Source organism: Centroberyx gerrardi, chromosome 13 (assembly GCF_048128805.1).
Source record: "Centroberyx gerrardi isolate f3 chromosome 13, fCenGer3.hap1.cur.20231027, whole genome shotgun sequence".
Lineage (NCBI taxonomy): Eukaryota > Metazoa > Chordata > Actinopteri > Beryciformes > Berycidae > Centroberyx > Centroberyx gerrardi.
The window spans coordinates 7,427,136-7,453,271 of record NC_136009.1 but is presented as its reverse complement, the minus strand read 5'-3'; the positions used below and the strand labels follow the sequence as shown (position 1 = coordinate 7,453,271).

At 41.4% G+C, this 26,136-nt stretch overlaps 1 protein-coding gene across 2 annotated transcripts in view; it reads left to right on the top strand.

Annotated features, from left to right (window-relative positions):
* Window positions 1–25,621, top strand: part of tesk2 (testis associated actin remodelling kinase 2) — a 36,972-nt gene extending 11,351 nt beyond the window's left edge. For both annotated transcript variants that reach the window (XM_078287919.1, XM_071918550.2), the window contains 10 exons: window positions 351–472; window positions 3,912–3,960; window positions 11,720–11,866; window positions 13,833–13,915; window positions 15,642–15,726; window positions 16,510–16,593; window positions 17,819–17,905; window positions 19,465–19,603; window positions 21,794–22,336; window positions 22,639–25,621. In XM_078287919.1, the coding sequence (XP_078144045.1) occupies window positions 351–472; window positions 3,912–3,960; window positions 11,720–11,866; window positions 13,833–13,915; window positions 15,642–15,726; window positions 16,510–16,593; window positions 17,819–17,905; window positions 19,465–19,603; window positions 21,794–22,336; window positions 22,639–23,156 (1,857 nt within the window). In that variant the 3' untranslated portion in view covers window positions 23,157–25,621. The remainder of the gene's footprint in view (window positions 1–350; window positions 473–3,911; window positions 3,961–11,719; window positions 11,867–13,832; window positions 13,916–15,641; window positions 15,727–16,509; window positions 16,594–17,818; window positions 17,906–19,464; window positions 19,604–21,793; window positions 22,337–22,638) is intronic.
* Window positions 25,622–26,136: the final 515 nt, after the last annotated feature.

Here is a 26,136-nt window from a genome sequence, read left to right as displayed (position 1 = left end):
ATGGTGACTGGTGACTGACCTCATTTCACTTCTCTTGTTCTAACCTCCCCTTTCTGCTTCCTCTGTTTTCTTGCTGCACGAGACGGGTCTTTTACTTACAAGGGATCATTATAGAAGAGCAGTGTTTCAAGCTACCAGTGGTGACCAGTGATGAAAAATTATTAAAATGTTGTGTTACTGTACAGCATAACAAAGCATTTTTTTTCCAATTTCCTAGCCCAGCCTTTGCTGCCAGCTGAATGTAGTGTGAATATAGTCCAGATATTGGGAATCAGCCATTGTTTGCTTGGTTGGCTGATGTTTGCATATGCACCATGTTGAAGTTTGAGTGTCGTCTGTCTGTTTTGCAGGTGCGTCATCGAGCTTCAGACCAGGTGATGGCTCTGAAGATGAACAAGCTCAGCAGCAACAGAGCTAACATGTTGAGAGAGGTCCAGCTGATGAACCGACTTTCACATCCTAACATACTCCGGTTGGTAACTAGATAAACAATTGCTATAACCCAGGCGGTTAATAAACTTTTTCAGCCTGAGATGAAAAATGGGTGGATTTCGTCTCACCCTGGGAACAAAGCATGTGTTATCACATGGGGCAGAACCATCAGAAGCCAGCCAGGGACCCATAGTTTCAGAAACACTACTATAAACTCTTATTATAGCTAATAAAGAGGCAAAATAACATGTTGACAGAAGTCCAAATAGAGAACAAACTTTCACTAGCCAACTGCAAAAGATGATATAATACAACTAGCATGTTGCATATGTTAGCAACATATATATTTTCAGGCATAGGCGCTGCTAGTTAATTATTCCATTAGTTGATTATTGCATCATTATGCAACATCAGGACAACTTTGGAAACCATGATTCGCTCAAGTGCAAGAAGAAGAAACTGGTTATTATATTGTTGCTGATTAAATACTTGTAGTCTCTTTTCAGGCTTAATCCAAAAGGCCTGTTATGTATCAGTGCAGTGCAAGCCATTATACAACAACTTCAACAATAAGATGTCATTAATAACTTGGAATGGGCCTGCTGTCATCAATTCACAAATACGATTATATTGTTGTGTGGCGAGTTTAGGTAACCGAGTAACCGCTAATCCTCTTTGTTTCCACAGAATGACATTGCACCGTTTTTTTGGTCATTTTTTTTTTTCAAAGAAAGCTTTTATGGAGCCTACCTCTAACACCTGCAACCTTCAGTTGAAATATTTTCTCTCACGCTGTTGTTCTGCTCTACCTCTCTCTCCTCACACTTGCTCTGGACTCTGTGGTTGTGGCCTGTTTGCTCTGGTGTTGGCCAGAAACCGGGTCAAACAGAGAGCCTATTAACAATGGATTTTCTGAACTGCCAGCTCCTGTTAGAGTTGTGTGGCAGTAGCCTAGAGGGGAAAAGCGAGGAGAGGATACTTTTTTGTCACAAGCAAATAAGACTGGACTATGAAACACAATCATTCTTTTAGAGAATCTGGTCAATGATTTGTCGTACTAAATGAGAAACACATGGCAATGTGTAAGCCCCTTAGCCCTAGCTCTGTTCTGTGGTGACACTATCCTCTGCTAGTTTTTTTTTGATTGTTTGTTTGTTTTTCTCCAAGGGCGTGTTCACCCTTCTCCACTTTTTTTACTTTTTACAAAATGGGGAGCGGCCACAAGGCAGACGGAAAAGGTCCATTTAGGAAAAAACTAAAGCTGAGAAAGGTTCAATCTTTCAGAGGAGCACACATTATATAGACCTCATCCAAGCAGTCACAACAAAGCAGAGGTGGGATTTCACGCTGCGTAGACAGCGACTGACTGAGTCCTCTGCCTCAATCGCCAAAGCCAGCACAGGCAGTTGTCGCTTTGGTCAACCAAACTACTCCAAGAGTAAACCAGTGCTCCATGCAACATGTGTCTATCTATTGTAACCTTGCACTATTATATGATGTAAACCAAAAGCGCCGCCTTCCGTCACCTGCAACTTGCTGTTGCAAGTGCATGGCGTACAAACCACTTTTTTTCTATTATAAGCATTAAATGCAGCCTAAGGCAGTGTTTTTTCTTCCAAAATGCATAGCATTATGAACATGCCCTGAAGCAGCAACAACATGCACACCCACTGGAAGGAAAGGACTACTTGGGCCTCTCCTTTAACTCTCTTCTTAAAACGTCTGTTTGCTTTATTAGTCAGGTGTTAAGGCAAAAGTGACAGTCTTTCCCCTCATTTTACTAGTCTTGGGGACAGAGAAAGGAAAAGTAGATAAAAACAAAACAAAAAGAACTATGCCAACATAGCATAAATGAGAATAAATCCAAACCCATGTACTTTCAAATACATTCTCTACGACGCCCCAGAATGGCACAGTTATTCATTTTTGCAATCATCAAGTCATGTCAAGTTCACATTCTGTTCTAGGCTCATGGGTGGGAGTGTGTGTGTGTGTGTGTGTGTGTGTGTGTGTGTGCGCGTGTGTGTGCGTGCGTGTGTGTGTGTGTGTGTGCATGAGCATGCACGTATATGCATGTGTATGTCTGTGTGTGCGCGTGTGCTTGCAAACACATGCACAGTATCTTTTACAATGCCATCTTTGTTGGCCATGCCCAGTGGATTGTGTGTGTGTGTGTGTGTGTGTGTGTGTCTGTGTGTCTGTGTGTTAACAAGCAGACACTGAGGGGGTCATTGTTAGTTAAAATCCAACGAGAACCCACAAAGTTGACCTTTTCATTGCTTCCAGAGCTATGAGGGCTTCAACGCTGGTTGTGAACAAAACTGGCTCAAATCTTGTTCTGTATACACACACACACACACTGCTATTGCTGTGTGCAGACCCCGTAACTCCATTTTTAGTGATTTTTCATGTTTTCACTTCAGTTGAAGGATTACATGGTCCTCTGCGGGTTGAGGATATTCTCCGACCTCTTGGGCTTATGCAGCCCTTTCAAAATCCATTAGCTAAACTCAAAAATGCATTGTCATCAAGCTGAAAACAAAGCTGTGTTTCTCAGTTCCTGATAATTTGGAGACAGCAGACAGTGCTGATATACAGTGCCCCCGAGCGATGGACGGAACACACACAATTGAAAGAGCACTGAAGAAGATCAGTGTTTGGAGAGAGGGAGAGGGACAGACAGGTAGAGGACAGGGGGACGGGTAGAGATAGGAGAGAAATGGAAGGAATGCAGGTAAAGCGTCTGAGCTGTTATTCCCCTCCTGCTAAATGATGGGTCTTGCTGGGATCGCTTGTCTGGTCATGCCTGCCCGAGTGGGGAATATTTAACCTTTTCCTACCTTTTCCTAACTATTCTTCCCGCATCATTTGTTTACTCATGACAGAAAAAGCCAAGCCTGCGGTTTGTTGTGAAGTGCTGTGCATTTTAGACATTTAAAATCATTTCCATTTTGGCTATTTTAACCTCCACCAAAAGTTTTTGTTTAATGTAATCCAAGCCGGTAGGAAGAGAAACTGATTTTAAGAAAGAATTAAAGAATCTAGAATGTCTGTGTAGGATTTGTCTTTATTTTTTACTCTACTACTTCTTTTTTTTACTCTTTTTAGATTGTGATGACAATGCAAATATCATAAAACTCCCTGTGATAATGCTCTAATTTGGAACTTCATTACATTTTATTGTGTCCCATGCTGTTCATAACCATTGGTATGAAAATGGATAAGTCTCTGAAAACTTCACTATATGGATAATATAATAAATATCCTGTTGTAATACTTTTGACAGATATAGCAGTTACAAAATGTGCATATTTTTAAGTTTAGTCTTAAGTCTACAATACCTTTTGATGTGGTTTGAAAGATATACATATATTGTTAATTCAGTCCTACTAAAAACTAACAAACGATTGAACCAGAGAGTTATGAGATACCGGTGTTCAACAACAACTCAACTTTGCATGTCTCTTGTTGTTTTGCAGGTTCATGGGAGTGTGTGTTCAAGAGGGCCAGCTTCATGCGCTGACGGAGGTAGGAGAACACACGCACACACACCCTCTGAGATTAAAGCTTCTGTGTAAACCAATGATATGTGAGATCAAAGTGGCTTTAATAATGAAAGGTAGTGTACTTGTGTACAGATGTGACCCTCATACACCCGTGTGTGTGTGTGTTCCTAGTATTTCCCAGAGTGTTTTTCAGGTGAACATCACGTCATTCCTGAGCACAACACAGTAGTACAGCAGCCTGTAATTGTGGAAAACCAAAAGAACTGTATGTTCTCTAGGATACATAATACTTAGGCTATGTGTGTGTCTGTGTGTGTGTGGTGGAGAGAATTTGATACAGCCAGCTAATAAAATTGTACAGAGATGTTAAATGTTAAGTCATACGCCATTAGGGTTACAGTGAGCAATGTTTTCAGGCCGCACATAACCTATATTTAACTTGTGTGCGTGCATGCACGTGTGTGGGAATGTGTGTGTGTGTGAGTGAGAGAGAGATCAAGATTGAGATCCAGTTAACCTTGTGGTAGTGATTATCATTAATTAGTCAGGCAACATGCCTGATGAGCAGTCCGTATATTAAGCTGCAGTACTCCGTTAATGAAAAGGCTAGTAGGACAGATGATCAGGCCTAATTCTCTTGATTAAACCCACCATAGAGGGAAGAGAGATGAGAAAAGCTAGACATTAAATTCAACATAATGTAGATAAACTTTGGCAGTGTGCAGAATATTTGCTATAGCTCTCCAGCAGAAAAACACATCTAAGTTATGTTTTTGTGTGGATTTTGCTCTGATCTTTTCTGATTTTTGCTATTGATATAACTCTATATAGGGATAGGAATAGCAGGAGACCTCAAGCAATACCAATGACTACAAGTTACACACTATAAAGTCTTTACAGATACTTTTCAAACCTGCTGTGGGTTTAGAACCATTAGCTTGTTGTCATTCAATTTTCAGAACATAGGAAATATGAATACATTTTTGAGAAATCAGCTAAAATCAGCTAGAGAGAAATTTCTGGCTCTGTTCCTCTGCTGCCTGGTGTCCAAATTCTATTTCATTCAAAGATAATAACACCACTGTCTTGGTTTGAGGTCCCAAGCCACAGGCTGGCAGTGCTGAGCTCACTGTACTCACACACACACCACACACAAACACACAAGCTCACATGACAGATGCACACACATTACACATGTGCACACATACACACACTTAAACAGTTGAAGCAACAATTCAGAATGCTCTCCCTATTGGTTTTCAAAGACACAAACACCTTTGTGTGTAGGCATGCAATCTACACAAGCATGTACATGCAGACAAACGCACCTAAACATGCAATTCATCCCATGTTGAAGAAAGTGTACACTGTAATAGACGCTTCCAGGCAGACACACACATACTTCATTATACTATTGCATAGTGAATGCGCACATTGTAGCCTTCACACACACAGACGCATACACAAACACTTCATTCTGCAGTTGCATAGTGAACACATTGTAAGACGCTTACACGCGCACACTTCGTTCTCTTGTCAGGAAGTGAATCCACACATTGTAAGACATACTTACACACATAAACACATACATACGCACACACACACACACACACACTGCGGTAGGTCTTGTTTTCTTGCTGCAGCGTAAACAGATCCTGTTGTGTCATGACAGGACCATGCTGACTGCTCTGACCCCGGTAGCGGGGGCCATGCTGTTTTGTTACTTGACCCCCGCTATGAGGCCGTGTTCAGAGGAAATGGAGTATCAATTTGCTGCGTGGCCCCAAGCTACCTCTAGACACACACACACACACACACACACACACACACACACACAAATCCACATGAAACTCCAAAATACAAAACAGAGCAAAACAATTTGATTAATAGAGTTCTCTCCCCCTGGACACTTGCTAGTTGAATCCTATCTAGGACTGGAGTAACTGTCTGTGAGTGATGTGAGCACTGGGAATGGTCAAAGCCTAGAAGAGTTGCGACATTGAGGGATATGGATTCTATTTGAACTGTTTTGTTGCCTTGCAGCATTAGTCGCAACATTACTTTATTGTGTTTTCCATCAGGATGCTGAGTGTAACATCATGACTCTCTTTATATATAGATGTTCTCGGAAAAATGAATACTGAGAGAGCAAATTGGATTCAGAACCCGTCCAACAACCTTGGTTTTTATGCTAGTCCAAAACTTCCAGCTTAGAGTGTGAATATAGAATATAGTAGGTCTTAAGAGCTGATGAAAGTTTTATCTCAGGTACTGGTGAGGAAAGGCCATGCAGGAGCTGCTTATGTTGAAGGTGGAACCCATATATTTTACAGCTGCTATAAAAATAGAAAATAACCCATGTCATTGCCACCTAACTTGCCCAAAGACTCATCAGCAAGATTCCTCAGACTGGCACCGGTCTGTGGATTTCTCTCATCAAAATGAGAGAAATGCTAGAACAGGTCTAGCTTTAGCTCAGGCACATCACCAGTGGATTAGGTTTCATGTGGGGATGGGCATTTGAAGTCCCTGTAAGACATCAAAACAAACTTCAGAGGCAAAGCTACGGCTACTTGAGCTCATTCATGTGTCCCATGCAAAGAAAACGCTGCTTTGGAGCTCAGAAGCCTTAGGCAAGGAAAATGTACAAATATGTTGTGAATTTGATATTTTCCATGAATTGTCCATAAATAGACAAATAAATAAAACTTAGAGCTCCCTGAGAGTTTAATAAATATTGAAAAACTTGAGCGGAATGATGGTTTGCTTTTGCCAGGGCAAAAGTGGATTACCTGCCACAGTGGCTGGTAGAGCAAACACTTACCTGCCATAGATATGGACCAACATGTGGATGGTGTTAGTTTCTCTCCCTGGTCTCTGGTGTAGTAAACCTCCTTGGTCTTGGCTACTGATCTAGTCCATTGAGCCCTGTTCTGTCTCTGCTGAACTTCAATCTAACACACTTTATTTGAAAGGCCATTACTGCAATTATAATCTGGGCTAATGGTAAGTCATGACCCATGGCAGGATTACACTATTGTTTGAAGCTGCTCCCAGTAGCCAACAAAGATTCTGTGTTTCACTTTCTCCATGGTTTTTAGCTGGGTGTCCAACCGATAGGCTGAAAAGGACATGAAACACAATGTAGCAGGGCAATTTTTGTTCTTTATAGCCCTCTATGTTATCCACATTCATATACATGCCAGTCCCCATGCAAACCGAAGCCAGGTTGTTTCTCTGCAGTGTCAAAAACATGCCCTATGCACTGCACATTACATTAGTGGGAAAATAACCCTTGAAACAGGCATTATCTAGCTCTTGAACTCTTGAGATGATAAAACTCTCCATTCTCCATTCCCCCTAAGAGGATGTCATGCTCCCAACATCCTCCATTTCAGAATAGCTAACTTTCTCTTATCTAATTTTATTTTCAACATCCCCTTTGTTACTTCAGGTTAGCTAAGCTTTTATGCTTCACAGCATTTACAGCCACCTTGAAACAACTGCCAGCTCTGTTAGGATTATGTTTTTGGATTTTTCTAGTGCTTTCAATACAATTCAACCACACCTTTTAGCTAACAAATTAATGAATTTTAAACTGCACAACGCAACTATCGCTTGGGTCTTAGATTATCTCTTGTCTCGACCTCAGTTTGTCAGGCTTGATAACAAACTGTCTGACAGTATCTTAACTAAAACAGGAGCCCCACAGGGCACGGTTTTATCCCCTTTTTTATTCACACTCTTTACCGCTGACTATAGGCATAGTCAGGTGTCTTGTCAAATCCAAAAGTTTTCGGATGGCACTGCCCTCGTGGGTTTACTTAACCAAGGCAATGACCTGGCCTACAAAAGAGAGGTCGAATCATTTGTCAGCTGGTGTGATGCAAATTTTTTAAAACTGAATGTTGGGAAGACCAAAGAGTTAATTATTGATTTCAGAAGGAAGAAGGAGGAGGTCTTCCCAGTGATAATTAAGGGTCAGCAGATAGAAATTGTCCAGTCTTACAAATATCTTGGTGTCTACCTGGACAGTAAATTAAACTGGAAAAAGAATACTGAGGTTGTATTCAAGAAGGCTCAGTCAAGACTATTCTTCTTGAGGAAGCTTAGATCCTTTGATATTAGCAAGAAGTTTCTTCATGTTTTTTATCAGGGAATCTTAGCTAGTGTCCTCTTTTATGCTGTGCTGTGCTGGGGGGGCAGCATCACTGTGGATGATAAAAACAGGATCAATAAGATGATCAGAAAGGCTGGCTCAGTGATTGGCCTTACCCCAGACTCACTTGAGGTCACTGTAGAAAAGACAGCAACAAGGGCCAAACTAAAAACAGTTCTGTATTTTGAAGGCCATCCATTACACAGTGTTTTTAACGGACTCAGAAGCTCATTCAGTGAGCGACTAGTGATGCCTCAGTGTTCTGCTGAATGACTCAGAAGGTCTTTTGTTCCAGCAGCGGTCAGATTTTTTAATGAACACTTTTAGATGTGGTCTAGATCCATAGCACCTTTCAGCTGTTAATTGTGTCTCAAATGGCTTTTTACGGTGTTATTTATTTGTTGTGTACTTTGAATGCAATGTCTATATTGTTTGTTGTCTGTATGAGTTGATTTGGTGGCAAATGAGTTTCCCCACTGGGGATTAATAAAGCTGTCTAATCTAATCTAATTAACGCTAATTAGATAGTTGGCAAGTTGTTGTCAAACTTTGTGTTGCATAGTAACAAGAATGATGTCATGCTCTTTTGAGTTATTGCTCTCTCTAATGCAAGCAACACTCACATAAACATTTACATTTGAGCAAGAGAAAAAAGCATCCTATGTGATCATGGCCGTAGTCTTCCTGTGTGCTTGGTTAGGCTAATCGTGATCTCTTTGTAAGTAGGTTTGATGTCAAGGCTGTAGATTACTGTAGGTTACCGTGTCAGGCAGTGAATGAGTTGGACAGGACAGAGCAGGAAGGATCAAGCTGCTTAACTCTGGTCTTAAGACTCCTATTCTCATATCAGTCACTTACCCAACAGCCACTTTTATTTTGGTGACTCAGCAGTCATTCCTTCATTTATTTTCATGCATACCTTTGTTGATGCATGCTGTGATGTACTCAGTCCTACTACTGAAACAGGTCACCGCAGTACCAATGGAGGACAGATACAGGATAGATGTATGATGGGGATTCTCTGCTATTGGCTAATACTGCGTGTCCCAGACAGGAAGTTGGATTAGTCTGAGTTTTAATTGTCTCCAGTGGAGGTTTCCCCTGGTGCATCCCTCTCCCCCAGACCCCAGCCAGGCAGACAACAGATGTTGAACTGTTGGGCTACAGAGGAATTTGCTGGACAAAGACAGTGTAATCCTCTACGGCGTCTAGGATTGGGGTGCATATATGTGTGTGCGTGTGTGTGTGTGTGTGTGTGTGTGAGAGAGAATATTTGAGGGTATAAGGCTGCAGGGTGCTCAACCCTAGTTGGGGGCCATTTGACTTTTGCACGCATATTCTTTTCCCCAGCTCAACTATTTAGGCTATTTCACCATTTAGAAATAATAGCAGTAAAGCATTGTCCCAATACGTCCTAAACAATAATAGACACTGGTTTCTTAACTATGAATCAGGAGCTAAAATTGATCCCCAAGCCTTCTGTTTATTGTCCCCATATAACAGTAGTAATATCATAGGTTTTAGATGCCCTGTGCACAGTGTAATGGGTCTGAAGCTTGTTCATATGGGGTAGAATACTTTGATCTTCAATCAAAATTAGTATGTTGTCATTAATGTGGGTACAATGAGAAAAATAATGAATTCTTATGCAAGTTCCATGCTGAAATGGTTTAAGAAAACGCTGTAGTAGGCTAAAATAATGTAGGAGCACAGATCAAATGTGAGACCATGGTACTGAAGACCTCTAGTCTTCATCAGGATGCTAAACTCCAGTCTCTACTGGGCTGAATGCAGTATACCACTAATAAGTCCATTTTTCAGGAGAGATACTATTTCTGATACTTCAGACGAAATACCAATTATAGAGGGATGCCGTCTTTCAGATACCATCGGAATTCCATGCTGAATGAAAAATCATTCCATTACACTTTTGAGTAAATTACTTGCTGTGTGTGGAGCACTGTGTGGCTGTTCTAAACAGTAGCAGACTGTTCACTGTTCAGTAGAAAACATTTTAAGAATCCAATATTTTGAAGATTTTCAAATTCAATCAGTATCTTTTGATGTCTTAATGTCTTGTCTTCCTCAGGAGGCTGAACCCCTTGTAACACTTATGACTCCAGTGCTCTGGAGAGATGTTGTGACTAGGGCTGTGAAACTAGCCGGCTGGAATATCACAGATTTAAAAGGGGAAATAATGAAATTTGGTGTAGAAAGGCAGCTCAGTCAGTCAATAGAACATACAGAAGCCCTGCTAACTGATATCACAATTCTCTTGACCATTTAGAGAAAATACTACCCTGGATACCTTTTAAGGACCGATTCAAACAGAGTTTTATATTTAAGTACATGCTGATGCAAAAATGGCAAGAAATTGTAATTAATCTGATTGTAGAACTCCTGTAGAGCCCCAGCTTATTCAAAAAACAGTGTAAATGAGGGCAGAAGGGACCCCCTCCCCAGGCCACCAGCCCCCCATGTCCTAATTCTACGGCTGTCACTCATACCAATCACCACCGCTAAACCAGACCACCTCATCATCGCATCTCATCTCTCTCTAGTTAACCACTGTCATGTTCGTGATATGTGACATGGGATTAGCATGTCTTTGTGTTTGCATGCAAGCAGCAGGGTCAGACAAGTTCTTGTTGATCAAAGCTGACGGACTGAGTGAAGGACCCCGGCTACTTTTAAACCCACTGAGCCGATTTCCCCCTCTTGGCTCTCAACTGTTCAGCCTACATGATGGCCAACATTCATGTACTTAGGAAACTAGCCTTTCTATCAGCCAATCAGACAGGCAGTCAGCCAAATTTTTTATCCAGCCAGTAATACGGTCGGTCAATACACCAGCTAGCCAGCCAGGCAGGCAGTCGATCTGTAAGCTGAATAACCAGCCCATCAATCAGTCAGTCTGTGAGCCAGCAGGACAGGCAATTGGTTTTTCTAATGTTGTCAGTCAGTCATTTTATCTGGTCTGTTCAGTAGCCAGTAAACCACTCAGCCATTCAGGTTTGTCCGATGTGTCAGTGTATTTTTAGCCAGATAGTGAGTCAGACAGTCAGTCAATGTACCAGTTGGCCAGTTAGTCAGTCAATCGGTAAGCCAGTCTATCTGCTTTGTTTCTGTCATTGACAACAGAGAGGGCGATGCTGCTATGATTATAGAGTTGTCACGGTAACTGATTTGAGACATCTGCCTTTACTTCTTGTAAAAAGTGGTTTGATATCTGCCCAAGCGACCACAAAATGGCCACATGCAGCCCCGTAGGAACCACATAGGATTTGGCTATTCAGGGCATTACAATGCAATTTCTGGCATGAAAGCATTTAGTATGAATCATTTTTCATTTCAAAATTTGTAGAATCTATAGAGCGAAGTACAATTGTCAGCCTTTTTTCATTGTATTTGTAGCTTATAATTTGTTAGGCATATTGTCAACTTTCCTTCATTCTATAACATTATTTCCCTCTGATATTGTATATTGTATATTTTCTTCAACTTCATATAGTTGCTGAGCCTTGTTAATTTAAATTTATCAATTCATTTCTGTGTTTGTGTGTTAATGTTTTGTTAATATATTTACCTATTTATCTGTGTGTGTCCCTCTCTCTGCCTCCAGTACATCAACGGTGGTAACCTGGAGCAGCTTCTGGACAGCAACAAACACCTCAGCTGGCCCACCAGGGTGAAACTGGCCTGTGAGATCGCCAGTGGTCTGGCCTACTTGCACTCTAAAGGCATCTTCCACCGGGACCTCACCTCCAAGGTTAGCTAGATAGGTTAATAGGTTCTTAAGACGAGAAACTGGCTAGAAGAAGAGCTGCAGGCATGCCTCTGGTCCCGATTTAACTAGAGCAGGAGTAGGGTGCAAGTCTCTCAAGTTCTGCAGTAAGACTACATTTTCTTATTTTAATTCAGGAAACTCTCATCTAAAGCCCTGCCAGGTAGTTAAAGACAGAGTAGAAGAAGTTAGCGATGTGATATTGCTACGCAGACTAGCCTGTGAGATATGGACCTGCTTTAGCCATACTCTTAAACCCACATTTTTAAGACTTTTCACCCTGGGATCTAATTAAGAAGTCTTGTCTCTCAGTTTGGGAGTTTGGCTTATCATTTTATAGCTGCTCTTGACATATGCTCTTGCTCTTGGCATAGCAAACAGTGTAGTTGTTGTCTGTCGTGCCACATCCCATCCCACCACATTGCCTTTTAACCTCTCTGTAAAGAACACGGTGTGATTGTCAGATGTGATAATCTGTCCCAAGCAGCTTCTAGTTTTCCAAGTTGACCCAGAGCCATGTTGGCCCGGGACTGACAGGGGACGGGGCCAGAAAACGGTCTGCTGTAAGCCCATATTCATTACATGTCTTAGATTACAAGAAGTCATCTGAGATAGGAACAATGTTTATTTAGTATTTTTTTATATCCATTCAATAGGTCACACTCCATGCAAAAAAAAATGTTAACATACCCTTGTGTACAGTCAGCCTAGTGCAAATTAAAGCAACATCAACCACAAGAAAACAAAAGAAAAAATATAACAAGCATATACTATAGGCTGAAGATTTACTAAAATCTATCAAATCTATTTTACGGGAAAAATAAAAACAATTACACAGGGAAATTGAAGTGGAGTTTCTATGGTTCTGTGATTTGACCAGTGATCAACATGTCGGTGGGCCATGAAAAGGTGAAAAGCCTAAGAACCAAGTAAACAGTAGGTTTATTGGGTGTTAAGTGGTGTGGTCATAGCCTTGTAGTTAAAGTGTTCCTCCAATTACTGCAAAGTCCATGTGCTTATGACTCACGTTTCAGTTATGATGGATCATTGGCTTGGCAACTTCCCTCTTTTTTTCTTTATAAGTCTTGTTTTTCATGGTGTGCAATCGCTCCTAACACACTTCCCTACTGACTGTAACCAACTCTATTGTTTGAGAAATTACATCTTTGATTGAGCTACATGTTGACACATCCATCTATCAAAAAAGAGTTATAAGAATTCAATTCACAAAGTACAAGAAATGGCCATGAGTTAGGCATTGGTGCAGAGAAATATCGACAGCGCATGCAGTACATAGTGACGCATAGTACAAAGACCAAAGGGCAAGGTGACAACACAGCTTATACAATGGCAACAGTAGACAATACATACTAAACATATACACATTCAATATTTATGTGCATTCGGCAGCATGACATACAGTATGGTTGCAGCTATAGAGGAAAGTGTAGTGAGTGTCCAGTAATACATTAGACTAATGTGTTATGAAGTAGTTATGCTGAATAGAATGAGATGCATTAAATAAATTGTGAGTATGAGAACATAGACATTTCATTCCTGAGACTAAAAAGTGTCACAGTGTGCAAAGTGTGAAGTTACACAGGGTTGTGCAAATACTGCTTGGGTAATAATAAATAGCAACGTAATAAACAGTAATATTAGGAGGTTTACAAATAGTTCTTTAGGGTGAGGAGTCCAAACATTGTGGGAATGCATGGGGGGTGCGTTTTTCTGTAATTTCACCCAATGCCCAAATAGTTCCCATTGTTTTCTGATAGAATGTACAATAAGCTAATGTTGCCAAGCAAAATACAAGTCCAACCAGGAAGCAGAGTTTTGGCTGATTATTGCTTAGCCACAAAATGTTTCTTTAAATTCCTCAATGGCGCAACTTCCACAGCTGAAAGATGTTGTGCGTTGATAATGAGGATGTTTCTCTCTGTGTCCCCAGAACTGCCTTATCAAATGTGACGAGAACGGCTACACAGCAGTGGTGGGAGACTTTGGCCTGGCAGAGAAGATACCCACTCATGAGTAAGCAGTTCTCCTCTGACCACTGCTGTCATTAAAGCACTGCTTTAGATAATGAGCGCCAATCTCAGATCCTTGTCAGTGTCTAAATCATGACTACTTTCATTATCCCATTATTATTGAGGTTGGATATCTAGCCTGTCTGGTCCTCCAGCAGCATTCCTGTCTTCTAATTACTTAAGGTGTACCCAGACAAAACATTTTGGCCAAATATAGCCCCACAAAATCATTTGGTTTTTGAATACGTGGCTCCGATGGCAACTTTAGTGCTCAAATAGTTCCTTTTCTGATGGGTATTTTGTATCTATGTTTTAGTTCGCCTGGATAGTTTTTTTCTTTTTTAATCTGAGGTCTAATTTTGTGGTGAGCATCCACCATTAGGCCCTTGTTGTTGTTTTAGCTGTACTGCCCCTCAGTTTACATCAGTAACAATCCCACTCATTAACTCTTAAGAACCCCCTGGTCTTCAAAGGCCCAGAGCCGAACATCTGGTGCTGCTAGAGTAAATATCAAGTGGAGCAGTCATGATGAAAGGTGTTGTAATAATAGAAATTCAAATGGTCACAAGAGTTTTACTCAAGGATGTGATTATTCAGCTGGGTGGAGGGATTGTCTACATTTCTAGAATGCCCAATGTTTTGTGTACTTTTTATTAAGCAATTTGTAACTCACCAGCACTCATAGCTCATGGGATATAGACACATAGCTCATTACTGGTTGCTACACTAACTGAGTTTTGCTTCCCAAAAAACTTGGATAAAGCCAGCAGTTGGGGCAAAAAGTGTTGTTGTGACCCAGCTCCATATTGGGACTTAAAAGTGTTCCTCCTCCTCATACCAGGCACAGGGTTATTTATTAACACACGGGTCAGGCACTAACATTAACAACAGGCTGTATCACTGGCATTCTCTACTTTAGTGTTTTGATAACAGGAGGATACTATCAGGGCAGGGCTTGGGTTTTGTAAGACCGCAGCAGCACAACTAAGCATGGGGCTCGTTTTCCTTTCCTTTCCGTTACTGAAATGTCTTCAATAATGGAGTGGACAAGCTTAGGCAAATGATCATTTGGATAATCTTTGTTTGTGTATGTACGTGCATGTGTGTGTGTGATGATTTATGAATAATGCATAAAATGAAGCCGCTCCTAGAAATGTTTTTCTAATCCAGTGAGTGGCGAGATTTGCCAAAGAAACAACAAAGCTTCTTTACCCACAAAGATTTGAAATGTAAAATCTTTTGGGAAACCCTGTGCTGTTTTAGGCTTCAATACAAAACGGATTGAAATGTACCGAGTCCACCTAATCTAAATCTAAATAGATCAGAAAGCCGCTGGAGTGAAAGGATGAGAGAGATCTATTTATATTGAGTGAAATTCAGGATACACACTATCTCAAATCTTTGTGTTGCATTTTGAAAAGAAGGATGTCAGTCATTCAAAGCCTGGTAGACTAAAAACTGGAATTTGACACAAAGTAGAGGTCCTGCATGCAAAGAGAATTTCTGTTTCAGAAGAGACAAAAGGAGTGAACCAGGCTACTAGGAGACTTACTAAAATATTCAGTCAGAAACACCATTAAGCCACTAATATTTCTGGAATTTTCTGGCACAGATGACTTCCTCATTATGACGGACCAAAGGTGCCAAAATGTTACTGATAACACTAGTCAAATATTATTCTGGAAATCATTAACTAACTTTGTGTGTGTGCGTGTGTGTGGTATTTACAGAGCTGAAGGGGAGAAGCTGTCAGTGGTGGGCTCTCCTTTCTGGATGGCTCCAGAGGTGCTGAGAGACGAACCCTACAATGAGAAGGTAAAGTCACCAACCTTGACCCCTGACCTTTCACCTATGCAATGGTTAATACCAAGTAGTGGTATCAGTTCAATTGGTTTGGAAAATTATTTAACTTGATTAGATGAGATGAAACTTTAACAATATCCATGGGGAAACTGGGTTGTTGAAGCAGCAAAGAATAAGATGTAGATAAAACAAATAATCAGTACGTGTTGAAAATAAGTATGGATAAAGATACACTAGGTTCCCACTGGTCATGGAGTTTATAGATGGAATTTAAAGAGGTGTATTCCAGACAGGGAAAGTCAGGGAACTTGGTAAAATTCCCTGATATTCCCCAAGATTATTTATCAAGGGGTCAGGGGGATGATTTTCAGCTGGATTTCTCCACAGCAAAGCCAGCTGTAGTGGAAACCAGACTGTTTACCCCTTTAGAAAAACAACATGAACAAACCAGGAAGGAAGAAAAGCACTCCAGCTTAGTTGAAGCATCACTAGCTATCCACATTACTGGTGTACAGATGGTAGAACAAACACAAAGATGTCTCCCAATGTGCACGTATGCATTGTGAGCAATGTACATTAGCATTATTCGATTCACGGATGGAGATGGAATGTGTGCAGAAACATGCAGAACATGCAGGTTTGCAGTATTAGCTATCGCTGTGTAAACTTTGCAGAGGGAGGTATTATGCAGAATATTAGAATAAAAGTAATCATGTACTAAAAAGAACAAAGAGGGTCTTTGAGCAACATATAAATGGAAAGATTTTGAAAGTGTCTTGTGTCTTCTGTTTTCAGGCTGATGTATTCTCCTATGGAATAATTCTGTGCGAGATCATCGCGAGGATCCAGGCCGATCCGGACTTCCTCCCCCGCACAGAGGTGACTGCTCATCTCCTGCTCACCTCACTTCCACCCCGTAACTCCATAATACTCTTGTCTGTCTGCGTGTTTTCCCTGTACACAGGTTGATCCCTCTGTCTCCCTCTCGCTATCCCATAATACTCGCCGTGCTTACATTACGTAACGGTTCCACGGCTCTTACAGCACTGCTAGGGAAGCATTAAAGGCCCTCTCGTTTTTCCTTTGGCATATTACTTATGAGTATAAATTCCTGAAGGATAAGGGCTTGCATTTTATTTTTTTCAAAGCACCTTGACAAAAGAATATGTGAACTTGCCTCATTTAATGATAAGCCATTTACATTCTCATTATATTTGACTATTTTCTCATCACTTGGATGTGAAATGACACAAGCAGTGTGAGGTAAGCGTACTTGTTATTTCATAGTCAAACTAATGACTAGCAGGTCCTTAAAAAGTCCTAATGTCTTACATTGAATTAACTAAAATCAAGGTGAATTGTCTTAAATACAGTGGAATGTAGCCTTTTAAGTCTTAGTTATAGTTGCAGAGGTTTTCCAAATTTTCTCTTTTGAGAAATAAACCCTGTTATGCAGAGATTTTTTGTTGTTGTTTTCTTTTACTTATCAACTTACCTTTTTTTTTTAATAAATTGGTGTTAAACTTTATTCTAACTGCCACCAAAAAAAGATAATACAAAATATGAACTTGCTGAAACCTGCAGATACGCTGATGATAGGAAATGACGCACACTTTTACCTCGCACTGCTTGTGTCATTTCACATCCCAAGCAGAGGGATAGAGCCAAAATGTCAAACACATCAAATGTCTTTCCAAACACCTACTGTATGGAACTCAAAATGCATGTTCATTGTCACATATCCGCCCTTGCATCAAAAGCGTGGAATGAGCCTTTAAACATGGGAGTGCATCCAAGCTCAGCAATCAGCAGGGAGCAAACGGTTGTCCCACTCCCAACCCTCAGTTATTGGTCCTTGTTAATACTACAGATGAGTGCGCCAAACATGAGAGAACTCGGCAATCAGGAGGACCGTGTCCGAGGGATTTGTCTGACAAGAAGTTGGCTTTGGCAGAGGGGTTATGTCACACATCTGTTGTAGCTCTAACTCTCTCTGTCTCGCTTCCACTCTGAATGGAAAGTATGGATTTCCTGTTTAACATTTCATGTATCCATATCTGTTTCTCTCTCTCTCTCCATCACTCCATCTACGCCTCCGTACCAGAACTTCGGCCTGGACTACCATGCCTTCCAGCACATGGTTGGGGACTGTCCACCCGACTTCCTCCAGCTGGCCTTCAACTGCTGCAATGTGAGTCCACCACTCTCCTGTCCAGTCAATCTGTCTTTTGAGTCTTTGCCATTTCAGAAGTAACAGCATTCACAGCTGACTGTAAGAAAGCTGTGATGCAGTTGGGTAGCAGTTGCTCCTACATGCCCATCACTCCAATCATTCAACCAATCACCCTGTCAATACATGAATTAATCAAATCAGTCAGTCAACCCATTCATTTACAGTTGGAATGGTAGTTTCATATATTACTTTTCATCGTGTTTCTATTTCTTATGTAAAGAAAATATTACCAAGCTTTTATCTCCTTAGGCATACAGCAATAGCCTTGATGAAGTTCACTTGTCAACTGGTAAAGTTGACACAATGGTGGTCATGTTTCCAATCCTTTCGGTTAGGTTAAAGGTTTTTATGATAAAGGTTTCTCCACGTTGAGATGAAGATGACTCCAAAATGGCATGCTTTGGTCCTTTCTTACCTTTTAGTTTTCATTTCTGAAGTTACTTTTATTCCCATGTTTAGAAATAGAGGGGCAATCTGATTATCTGAATAATCTGGTTTAGTTCTCCACCCAGGGGGTCTTCTATTCGAAAGCTGGATCATTTAGTTAGCAAGCTCAACTTTCCACATTATCCCCACATAGGGGGGATAATGTGGGATTGTTGTTAAATTGACTAATGAAATGAGGGGAGGATTTAGTGTAAACCTCAAACCTTTGTGGTCTTTACAAGACCATTATTATATTTGCTAAAGGTTTTTATAATGATGCCCAAATACATTTTGTTAATCAAATTTGGCTAGTTCAGTTGTCCTAAACTCATTATAATATCAGGTCAACTCATAACCACTGGACTTTATTACTTTCTTAATTGTGGTTGTTGTCTCTGACTCTGTGTATCTTGTGTGGTTAGACAACATTACAAATTGTGGAAGATGAGGACATTAAAGCTTTTGGAGCACCCTGCTGATTGATCCTGTATCGCTCTATCCGCTGCCTCCATCCCTTCTCATCCCCTCCTCATCTGTCCTCCTCTTCCTCATCCTTTTTTCCCTTCTCTTTCCTCCCCCAGTCTCTCTCCTTAGCACCCCAATCTCCTTTTCATGGTCAATTCTTCTCTTTCCTTCCAGCTCTCTTGCTATACACCCTATTCCACCCCATTTGCACCTCCTCATCACCTTTCTACGACTGTACTCCTCTTCCAATGAAGATAACATTTTCCTTCATTTTCTCCCATCTTTTTCCTGAAAGATGCTACGTATAGGATTTTTAAAAATCAATATATTATTGTCAAAAATGTGATACTTCAGTATAATTACCATTAAAAACAGAAACAATGGTTGATACAATTGGCCTCTATGCCATATCAGTGGTATTGTTAGTGCGAGTGTTTCTCAAAATTAAGACCATGTTTCCCATGAGCCTGTTGAGGCAACAGGCTCATGGGAAACATGGTCTTAATTGGTGGTGGTCTGTGGTCGTGGTCTGTCGCCAAGTGGATCTTCTTCTTCATCTTTTCAGTCAACCGTCTTCTCTTTCACTTTATTAAAATTTCTCTTTCCTCTGTTTTGTCTTCCCCCAGATGGACCCTAAACTCCGTCCGTCCTTCCCAGACATCGTCAGGCGCCTGGAGGAGATCCTTGCACGACTCAAAGCAGAAGAGGTGGAGCGCGACCGCGTCCCCCTCAGCGGGGACAACGACAAGAAGACCATACCTAAAGGTAACAAGCACTCCGCACTATTCACACATCCATATGCACTGTACATTTGTAGACACGGACGCGCTCATGCAGACTCGCATGCACACTTTGTGATTCTGTGATCTGTTGTGTTTCAGCTTCAATTTTACAGTCAATAAAAGTCTCCTCCTTTTAGTTTACAATGCGGAGATGCCAATGAATTCCTGTAACAGCAATGGTAGGAGGGAAAGCTGTAAACCAAGCAGTGTGACAGAAACCTACTTTATAACCTCCTGGCCTCCCTAGCCTTTCACTCTTCTTTACCAATGCACAGGCTCTGCTTTTACTCCTATCTAGTCAGTCCATCAACCAGTCAGCCAGTCAGTATTTCACTTCTAGTTAGCCAGTCAGTGACAGGCCTGTCAGAAACTTCAGCAAATAGCCCTCTCCATTCTCCTCTGCTAACCCCCGTTCCTCTTTTGCAATGCACAGTGTTGATTGCATGTTTGTCCAGTCAGTCAATCAAGAGGAAACTACTTACCCTGTCCCCACTCAACCAAACAACCAGTCAATCATTCAAGCCAGGTTTTTACTTCTCTTACAAGTAAGTCAGACAGTCAAACAGTTGGCTAACCGCTCAGCCAGTTCGTCAGGGAGCTAATCCGGTCCCGACCATTATATCCCTAATTCTATTCTTCGCACAATAGCAGGTTGATCAAAGAGCTTATTTGCAACTAAAAAAGTCTAATAAGTTCTAGCTTTTATCTGACATTAGTGTCCATGTCACACTTCAAAGAACAGGAGCACTGACCCGGGATCCCCGGTCACTGATAATATAATCTTCACCATGACTTGAGAGGAAAACTGGTCTGAGATCAACATTCCTATTCTGAGATACTTGATCCATGCGGGCCCAGGTTTCACTTCTAATTTGGTCCAGCGAACAGCCGCCTGCATGTCTGCTCGTCAAGGAGTCAGGAGGCGGCTTTGTTTTTGTTTAGACCTGCCAAGGAGCTCCCTGCCCTCAGAACTACAGCGGGCGAGGAGGAGGAGGAACCCATGACATCACAGGATGCTGGCCTTATTTATACTAGTGACAAATGTGGTTTTTCACATCTGGCATTATGTTGTAGCTCTAGATGAAGCTGCAAAAGTATATTAAAGACAGATTCGGCCTGTTTATGCAAGAAATATCTCCTCGGGATAGGATTTATTTAGCAAATTTTGCGTGGGAAAACATGGCCTGGATCTGTGTAAACTTTCACTCCTCGTGTGTTGTCCTCTAATGTCTGTTGACCATGACGTCATGGACTTCTGCTGCTCCTCTCTTAAAGAGACACCTCCCTCTGTGTCACCCTCCTTCATCTCCGTCTCTCTGTTTACCTGATGCTATCAGCATTTCCTGACACCAGACTGACACTAATACTCTGAAATATTTCTGTTGCATAACAAAAACTCCCATCCAAGTATTTTGCGGCACAGTCCATGTAAGTGACACAAATATCTCTCTGTTTTCATCCAGTGAAATAAGTATTACTCTCAGCCATGCAGGAATGCTAGTGACTGTCATTAGCTCATATTCACGAGGGGATTTCAGAGGATGAAATGAGATGGTGTTTTTTTTTCACATGCATCAATTGGAACAATGGATTTTTGGGAACACGTGTAGAGAATGTGACCAAATCACTAACACGAATGCTGCATACTTAGACTGAATCTTAGAAGCTTTTTGCCGTTTACTTGTTCAAAGTGTTCAAAGTGTATGTGTATGTTCAAAATTCTTCTGTTCCTAGTATTTTTTCTTACCACACTAATGAATATCAATGAGAAAATTCAAATCCAAACAAATTCTATAATTGTTTCTTCAGAGCACTTTAATCCCTGTACAATCAATCTCATCCAAAGCTTTATAAAACATTCAAAGAACAGATATTCAAGGAAATTACAGCTATAGGCTTTACACAGTATTTAGCCTCTATTGCCACCTAGTGGTTAGATTAGATTCTCTACCTGACCTGGAGAACACTATGAACAGGAGTGTGACATTTTTGTATGGCAATTTGACTGTTTCTTTCCTTCCATAAAAATCTAAGATATAGCTCAAGACTTATAATTACTTTTTAGTGAGCTTAGTCATTTTGAGGGTGTTTGGTGTTAGCAAAACCGTGCATATTGAAAAGAGTAGTTTTAATGCAAGGTGTGTCACAAAATCTCTGTGTCTCTTCATTGAAGGTGAGAAGATCCAAGGCATCAAAAGACTGAACCCTCTTGGTCTCCAGGACGATAAAATCCCGCCCAAATCGCCGCGCCCCCGCCGCAACATCTGGCTCAGCCGCAGCCAATCGGACATCTTCTCCCGCAAACCGGGCAGAAAGGTCAACGTCCAGGACCCGTACTACAACCCCCCCGCCTCCCAGCGAGCCGCCAGCGCCCGCAAGATCAACCCGTTCACCGCCCGCGAGGACCTCTGCGGGGGCAAGATCAAGTTCTACGACGTGCCCAGCAAGTCCGTCTTCTCGCTCATGTTCGACCTCCGCTCACCACCGGGGAGCGCGTTCGGCAACCAGCCGTCCTCCCAAGGCCCCGGGGGGCCCCAGAGCCAACAGGAGGCGTCCTACTACTGGCAGCAGCTGCCGGGCAGACAGTGTCGCTCCTTACCGGTCTCCCCCCAGGTCCCCCTCTCCGAGGCCTTCCACCCTGCCGCTGCTGCCGTTAGCTCCAATAACAACGGTTCCGCTACCTGTAACTCAACCCAGCTCTCCACAACTCTACCAGGTGAGCTGTAGGACTAGGACTAGGACGGCCCATGAGAGTGTGTTTATTTGAGAAGTAAAATAAGGGTTTTAAAACTTGTTAGAAATGTTTGGATAGTCCTGAAAGACCGTAAACATACAGTATACACCCATTTCATCAGCCTAAATCGGGAAGTGGGGCTGCAATAATTGTAAGTTACTAGCGTTGGTTGGATAATAATGTTGTTTCCTTTCTTTGTGTTTCCCTTCCCTTTCTTTTTCTCTTTTCTTTCCTTTCCCCTCCTTTCTTTCCCTTTCCTTTTTTCCTATTCTCCTCCTCCTCAGCAACTAATTCCAGGTGCGAGGCGGGGCTGCTGGGAAACGAAGTCCGGCAGAAGGCGGCGCTGAGCGGCTGGGCAAAGAAATACGCCGTGATCGAGATCCCACCTTACCAACCCCGCAAGGAGAGAGGAGAGGAGGAGGAGGGAGAGGGGAGGAAGGGCGGAGACGAAGAGGAGAGGGAAGACGAGGACGTGTTCGGGGAGAGCTGGTCTCCTATGGTCCCCAGCAGCGAGAGAGACAGCGGCGAGGCGATGGACTGCTCGAGCAGCCAGGAGGAAGAGGAGGAGGGAGAAAGAGGGGAAGACACGTGCCCCATGTACGACCTGACGCACTGCTGCCCCATGCAGACCCACATACACACACACATGGAGGGGGGCGCGGAGAAGCTCCTCTGTCCCGTCCAGTGCCAGGGGGACGAGGGCCACCTCCGTCCCCAAGGCGTGAACGGTAGCGTGGGGCAGGAGAGGGGCACCCCGACCCCCGCATGTGAGGACATGGAGGCCCTGGGAACTGGCTTTTAAAACCAGAGCATCAGACTGAACACATTTCAAATGTTTTGGAAAACGTAAACACGAGGAGCGCTTGATTCATCTAATCTTGCAAGTGAATGTACCACATTTTGATTTTGAATAAATCAAGCGCGCAGGATGTAGATCAAGTATTTGAAATCAAATTATTTTCGTCACCTAGGTCTCCACTTACCACAAAAGAACTATGATCAACACAAGGGACGCTCCGCATATAGAGATTATTTTTATGAAAAGGTTGTTTATATTTAATATTCTGAGATGATGTAGATTTTTTTTTTCCTCTAAGGTTTCTTATATTATAAGTCTTGTCTATAATGAGGGGTATGGAATCTCCCTTGTGTTTGTGCGTGTGTGTATGTGCGCGAGAATGTGCTCAACAGTGTGTGTAGGAAAGTCGAAACTGTTTCTTGATACTTGCCTCCTTGATGCCACCCTACGTGTTCTTTGTTTATTAGAGATGTGCTTATACTGAATCTTTTTTTAAAAAATCATTCTGATTCACCTGACATTGTGTTGACATTTGGTCAGGAAAATTACAAAACAATGTAAATGGACATTTTTTCCAACAAGCTCCCAGAAAATGAACAGCAAAGTGAGCCACAGGGTCAAAGCTATTCAAATGTATCCTGGAAACATGATGTTACAATGTGATTAACACTGAATCTCCAGAGGGACTTTTGCCCATTAGTTTCCCAAAACATTGCCCTGGATCTCATTGCCTTAATATGATGTTGGTGCTGAGATGATGGGAAAAGCAGTCTTTTCTGCTCAGTCAGTGTAATACCCATTACCTTCCCCTTAGATGTCCCCATTTACTGTGGGTCATTTATTGAAATGAGGCCATAAAATAACCAAGAAAGACCAATCTCAAAAATTTCTTTGAACATTCAACTGACTTGATTCTAATTTGTGTGAAATGCATCCTGAAAGTATACACGCTCCACTACTTTTAACTCTGAATTAACTCAAATTTGCCGTCCTTAGATAACAAAAGTTGTCAACTTCACTCATCTGAAAACTGAAAATGGACCTCAGTTAATAGAATCCACATTTTAGAGTACAATATGGGTTGGGTTTGCTATTTGGTAGCAATCCAGTCACTTGTAGCCACACTGGTCATTTAATCAGCTACAGAAATAGTAAGTGGTTCCATTTCAAATGATATTTTGAATAGAAGGCCTGGTGCTTCAGTTATTTCCATACAAGTGTGCCTGTCTGTGTAGGAGTCTTCCAGTCTGTTGTGAGGAAAAGATCCAAGCCATACTGAGAGCTGCTCTGAATAGTTTTGCGAAGGACATTTGAACATGTGAAAAGAAAATCTATGTTTTATCATTTGGTCTCACTTAAATGTGGCCCCATTGAAATTAATTCAGTTTTCCTTCCAAAACTAGATAGTACAGCTTGAGAGGTGAGAGGTAAGATTTTACTTCAAATCCAATATATAGATTTTTGTGGAGCCTGATACTTTGAGTTGTCCTTCAAATCTAAAGCACTTCAGCTCACAGTAAGCTGCCTTACTCTTTGTACAGATGATGTACTGAGGAAACACTCCCACATCTGGTTGCTGCGATCATTTGGTGTTGATATGTTCAATGTCTTCGTTTAATTGGACAGAAAAGCGCTCCATCTACACATCTCAGATGATCGTCTAAGATATTTTGGTACTTTTATTTTTGTACTCTAGCAAATACCTAAAATAGATTTGCTCTAAGACTTCCTCTTTGATCACCAATGTGTGTTGTTGTCTACATCATGTGCTATAGAGATGTGGAAGAGGTGGGATTTATGAGTTGTACCTGTCACAGCTGGGAGGGTCAAGTCTCTTTTTAATGTGTATTAAAATCCATTAGGTCTCTTGGTTTTCAATTCAGTAAGCTTTTCACATCAAAACCATGTTCAATGTTCATCAGATTGTTTTCAGTGTACAACAAATTATCTTTGATTTGAGGTCCATTTTCTGAACTTGCACCATGTGTGGCTCTGATCCTCCACTAAGGGCTTCCTTGCTCGGCCCTTGTTACATTCTGCTGGTCCCAGTAAAATGGCCCCAGTCTAACTACTTAAATAGGAACTAAATTGCACTTGAAAGATGTCAAATGTTCAGCTTCCTCTCGTCTTATCACTACATTTCTATGCAATAAATGTAACTTTTATCGTACAGTTTTACATGATAAAGGATCTATTTTGATATTTATGAGAAACGATTTTTAATGTCTTACTTTGTATAATTGTGTAAAAGGTTTGTGTTGACCTGAGATGTTTTGCTGATCTAATAACAAAGCTTTTCTGGGTTTTTTCCTCTTGAATCTCTGTTCTTTCCCCCCTCATTCTATTCTACTAGGCTACTTTTGTTAACTGAAATGTGACAGAATGTGTTTAAACCAAAGCACAGACAGCCTAGAGCTAAAAAATACTTGTTAAAAAGTCATTTGCTTCAAAATAAATGTTAAACTTTTGCTTCCAGATTTCTTTTCATTTGCAAACACTGAGACTGAAGAGATGACTTTACATCCAGGTGACATCTCAGGTTGTAGTCAGCTCTCTGGTTTCTGCCTTTGGGAGATAGTTGTTCATGTCCACAAATATTAATTGAACTATTATATTATTATACTATTATAACATCTATTGCTTCTTAAACAGAGTGCTGTTCTGATTTAACTTCTTGAAAGGGTTGGTGGAAAACAGACCACAGCCAGGCTGGAGCAGTGGTGAGGAGGAGAGATGCTCCATCAGATCACATTTTAATATAACTTTAATTTTTATATGCAGAAGAAGAGGTTGTCACATAGAGTATCTGTCACTTTTAAATGAGCCACCGTGTCCAAGTAGTGTAGCTGCTGCAGGATGCAGCGGGCCTTAAGTGTCTCTGCATCATTTGAACAGCAGAATCCACTGAACTCATATCAGCAGAACTCACAGTTCATTCCTGCAGCAACACACTCTACTGCACACTGATCTGAAGTCTGTTTAC